The sequence below is a fragment of the Corvus brachyrhynchos genome, unplaced genomic scaffold, assembly GCF_000691975.1.
Source record: "Corvus brachyrhynchos isolate BGI_N302 unplaced genomic scaffold, ASM69197v1 scaffold752, whole genome shotgun sequence".
Classification (NCBI taxonomy): Eukaryota; Metazoa; Chordata; class Aves; order Passeriformes; family Corvidae; genus Corvus; species Corvus brachyrhynchos.
Window position 1 is genome coordinate 6,138 of NW_008236646.1, and position 4,814 is coordinate 10,951.

General features: G+C 58.7%; 1 protein-coding gene across 1 annotated transcript in view; it reads left to right on the forward strand.

Annotated features, from left to right (window-relative positions):
• The window catches only part of LOC103625029 (class II histocompatibility antigen, B-L beta chain-like), a 1,617-nt gene extending 519 nt beyond the window's left edge, over window positions 1-1,098 (forward strand). The window contains 4 exon segments of the mRNA XM_017726756.1: window positions 8-317; window positions 560-773; window positions 775-839; window positions 1,034-1,098. Of these exon segments, the coding sequence (XP_017582245.1) occupies window positions 8-317; window positions 560-773; window positions 775-839; window positions 1,034-1,098 (654 nt within the window).
• Window positions 1,099-4,814: the final 3,716 nt, after the last annotated feature.

The window sequence follows — 4,814 nt, forward strand, 5'->3', positions numbered from 1 at the left end:
GGTGGAGGGGGAAGGGGGGATTTGGAAGGGGGGTCCCGCAGACACAGGGGTGTTGCAGGAGATGGTTAAGTCTGAGTGTCACTTCATTAACGGCACCGCCCGGGTGAGCTTTGTGGAGAGGCACATCTACAACCGGCAGCAGTACGTGCACTTGGACAGCGATGTGGGGGTGTTTGTGGGGGACACCCCGGATGGGGAGAAGGTTGCCAGGTACTGGAACGGCGACCTGGAATGGATGGAGTACATGCAGGCTGCAGTGCACACCTGCTGCCGGCACAACTATGAGGTTTTCACCCCGTTCCTCATGGGCCGCAGAGGTGAGCGTGGGGCAGAGCGTGTCCCCTCGGGCCCTCCCCCGGGAATGACCCTGGAGCCCCTCAAAACCTCCCTGGGAATCACCCCAGAGCCCTCAGGTTTCCTTGTGCCCATTCCCGGGGTCTCTTGCCCCACCCCCATCCCTCTCTTTGTCCATTCCAGTCCATCCCAGTCTCTCCCAGTCACTTCCACTCCATTCCCAGTCCCTCTCAATGCCACACGAAACCTCACCGCTCTCTCCCAGTGCCTCCCAGCGTGTCCATCTCGCTGGTGCCCTCGAGCTCCCAGCCCGGCCTCGGCTGCCTGCTGTGCTCCGGGATGGATTTCTATCCTGCACAGGTGCAGCTCAGGTGGTTCCAGGGCCAGCAGGAGCTCTCGGGGCACGTGGTGGCCACCGACATTGTCCCCAACGGGGTCTGGACCCACCAGCTCCTGGTGCTGCTGGAAACTCCCCCAGCGCGGGGTCAGCACCAGCTGCCGGGTGGAGCACGACAGCCTGGAGCAGCCCCTGAACCGGCACTGGGGTATGGCCTGGCCCTCACAGAACCGAGGGGAGAGGAGGAGTTACTGGGGGGACTGGGAGGGGGATTGGGTTGTGCTGGGAGTAACTGGGAGGGAGTGTGAGAGAGCCTGGTTTAAACTGGGAGAGGGGGTCAAGGATCTGGAAGGTCTGAGAAGGGATTTGAAGGATGTTGGGGAGGGTGGGATGCGGTTCCAGGGGTGCTGGTGGAAACTGGGAGGGAGTCTTGGGATTCTGGGTGTAACTGGGAGGGATTTGAGTGAGCCTGGAGGGGCTGGAAGGAGATCAGGGCTGGGAAAGGGGGGGTTGGAATGAGGTTGGTTGTGCTGGGAAGAGACTGGGAGGGGTCTTGGTGAGTCCTGGTGGGGCTGGGAAGGGATTGGGAGAGGGTCTGGGGGTCCTGGGGTGGTGAAGACCAACTGGGAGGGGACTGTGGGATGCTGAGAGGGACAGGAGGGGCTTTGGTGGGTGCTGGGGAGACCAGGAAGGGACTGGGAGGAGGTTTCAGGGGGTCCTGGCTGGGTTGGGGGTGACTGGGAGGGTGCTTGGAGGGTCTTGGGGTGTCTGTGAGAGGATTTTGGGGGTCCTGACCACTTCAGAACCCCCCAGAGATGCCACTGGATGCTTCCTGCAGCAAGATGCTGACGGGGACTGGGGGCTTTGTCTTCCTGGTGCTGGGGCTCAGCTTCTACGTGAGCAAGCAGGTGACGGGAGGTCCCGGGGGGTGTATTCCCCCTTCCCCAAGCTGTGTGTGCCCCCCCGGGGCCCCCCAGCCCGGTGTCACCCCCTTTGCTCTGCCCACAGAGCTCCTGAGCCGCCGGCGGCCGCAGACCCTCCCTCTCGCCTCGCGCCCCCCTGTGGCCTCAGGCTTGGCTGGGACCACCCGCTCTGTCCCCACACTGATTTTGGGGGGGTCGTGTGTCCCCCCCAGCCCTGCTGTCACTCTGCCCCCGCTCGGCTGCTCCAAGTGTTCCCAGTAAAGCTTCCCAGTTCGGGCCGGTCCCGTTTATTGGGGGACACTGGGGAGGGATTTGGGGGTGCCATGATTGGTAGAGGCAGAACCAGACGCAGGATGGATCGGGAATGGGGACCCCCGTGTGTCATCCCTGTGTCACCCTGCTCTGGAGGTGCTTTGGGAGGCACCTGAACCCCAAGACGGCACCCAGTGAGCCGGAAAAGGCGCAGGGACCCCCCTAAGAGGAAGGAGCAGGGGAAGGAACAGAGAGAAGAGGAAGAGCAGGCAGGATGAGAAAGGAGGATGAGCGGGACCCCTCCCAACTCAATTTGAGGATCCCATCCCTCCTTTCCTTCATTTCAGGCAGCTCCTGGCAGCTTTTTCCTGGGAGGAATCCCCAATTTTTGGGGTGCAGTTTTGGAGGGGGACAGCTCTGTCTGGCCATCCCCTTCCTCTTGTGGCCTCTCAGCTGCCCCCAACACCCTGGGGGTGCTGAGATTTCCTTCCTGGGGACAAGGATGTTCATTCCCTTCCAGGAGCCTGTGGTAATGTGGTTATATGTTTTAGTGGTTTAACCCGGTTACTCCCTTGCCCCCATTCCCAGTTGGTACACCCCAAACTCTAGCTGCTTCCACAGTGCTCCCCATATGGTTGTTCTCCTCCCCTTGTTCCAGTTGGTTCTCCATCAATGACCCAAACCCCTCCTGTTATTCCCAAAAGTTTGGTGTCCATCACCTAAGCACTCCCTGTTTATCTTTATATGGCCCTTGTCAGTCCCCTGAGATCCTGCCCCTTGCTGATACCTCCCCTGATACCTCAATGCCCCATTGGGGCATGTGATCCCTGTCCCTCCACCCCTTAAGACTATTGATCCATGTGAATGTCCATCCCTATCCATATCCTTCCCCCAGAAATCCATATTGGCCCATGGTCAGGCCATCCCCATTATAACACCTCCCTTTATAAGTTGCTGCACAGATCTGATCTGTGCTTGTGCTCCTTGGACTCCCTTGGGGCAATAAACCTGAAACTGTATCCAAAGGCAAGCCTCCCCGAAACTTTCTACCCTGTCCCTTGTTGGGGCTGCTGACAGCCGCAGCATCTGGAGCTTCGGCTCCCCTGGGCAGAGCTAAACTCCAGAGGAGCAGCTTTAAAGCCTCGAGCCTTCGGCTGCTCCCCACTCCTGCTGCACACCGCAGAGTGCTGGCCGGCCTGAAGAAAGCGGTCACTGTGACACTCACTGATTCCATGATTCTGATTTTCTCTGGCCCAAGGGCATCTTCTGCAGCCAAAAGGTGATGGGCTGGGGCAAAAACCAAGATTCTGGAGACAGTGAGGTGGAAACTGCCCCAAAAAAGGTTTGTCCTGGGTTCCCATGTATTCTATTCCCATCCCCATCAGCCGTTGAAATCAGGTGGGGCAGTGTTTCCTTGCCTCCTCCCCCCAGACTATCTTTCTGTTAATTGCCCATCATTGTCCTGCCGCCTGACTCAGAGATAACTCCCTCCGGACTATCTTCTGTTAATGAGCCTAATCAACACTTGGCCTCATGACTCATCACCCCATTGTGAGATGCTCCACCCAGAGGGAGGAACCAAGCATCCCATCGTGGATATAATCTGAGGCTGAACACCAGAGACACCGGCTTCCCACTGGATTTCCAGAGGACAGGAGCTACATTGGACTTCCTGAGGAAGAGCAGACTGTTTTACTACAGGATCACTGCTTCAGAGGACTGCAGCCACCATTCTACCAGACTGCTACCACCACCCTGCCTAACAGGGTGTCAGGTTGTACCTTGACTCTGTCAGTTTGACAGTGTTTTCTTTTACCTTTTTTTTTTCCCCTTTTCTTTAATTTCCATTAAATTGTTATTCTGACTTAGTGCCTCTCACTGGTTTGTTTTCAAACTAGCACAGGTTCTTCACTCCAACCCAAGCACATGGATCCTCAGCCAGAACGGACACAGAAATCCTTTACTTTTGGCCTTGGTTTTCTTTTCATTTCTTTTCATCTTCTAAAACCACCTGAAACTGGGGTAAAAATGAAGACATTGAACTAAGAGATGGATGGAAGCGTGGTGGGGACACAGCCATGGGTGAGGACACGGTGGGACAGGGCCAGGGACATGTGGGGACATGGCCATGGCCGGTGCCATGGGGGGAACTTGCAGGGGATGTGGGGGATGCTGGGTTTGAGGGAGTTGAGGGTTCCTGGGAGGGATTTGGGGGTTGCTGAGGGCTTTGGGGCCCCCAGGCCGAGCGGCTCCGGCTGCCCTGGGAGACCCTGGCGGAGGTTCTGGGGCAGCTGCTCAAGGACCCCCTGAGCTGGACCGCCAGCCAGCATTGGGCTCCCGGAAGGGAATGAAGGTCCTTGTCCCCAGGAAGGAAAACCCAGCACCCCCAGGGTGTCGGGGGCAGCTGAGAGGCCACAAGAGGGAGGGGAAGGCCAGACAGAGCTGTCCACCTCCAAAACTACACCCCAAACCCACCAAAACGCAGGGATTCCTCCCAAAAAAAAGCTGCCAGGAGCTGCCTGAATTGAGGGAAAGGAGGGATGGGACCCTCAAATTGAGTTGGGAGGGGTCCTGCTCCTCCTCCTTCCTCATCCGACCTGCTTGTCCTCTTCTCTCTGTTCCTTCTCCTGCTCCTTCCTCTTAGGGGGGTCCCTGCACCTTTTGGGGTTCTCTTGGTGCCGTCTTGGGGTTCAGGTGCTTCCCAAAACCCCCCAGGGCGGCATGACACAGGGGAACACACGGGGGTCCCCATTCCCGATCCATCCCCAGGTTCTACCCCCCACATTCTCAGCCCCCCACGTCCCTCCCCACCACTCCACAATAAATGGGACCAGGGCGAACTGGGAAGCTTTACTGGGAACACTGGGAGCAGCCGGGCAGGGGCAGAGTGACAGCGGGGCTGGGGGGGACACACGACCCCCCCAAAATCAGCGCGGGGATGGAGCGGGGGGGCCCGGCCGGGCCCGAGGCCACGGGGAGGGGCTGCGGCCCGCGGGCGGCCAGGGGGC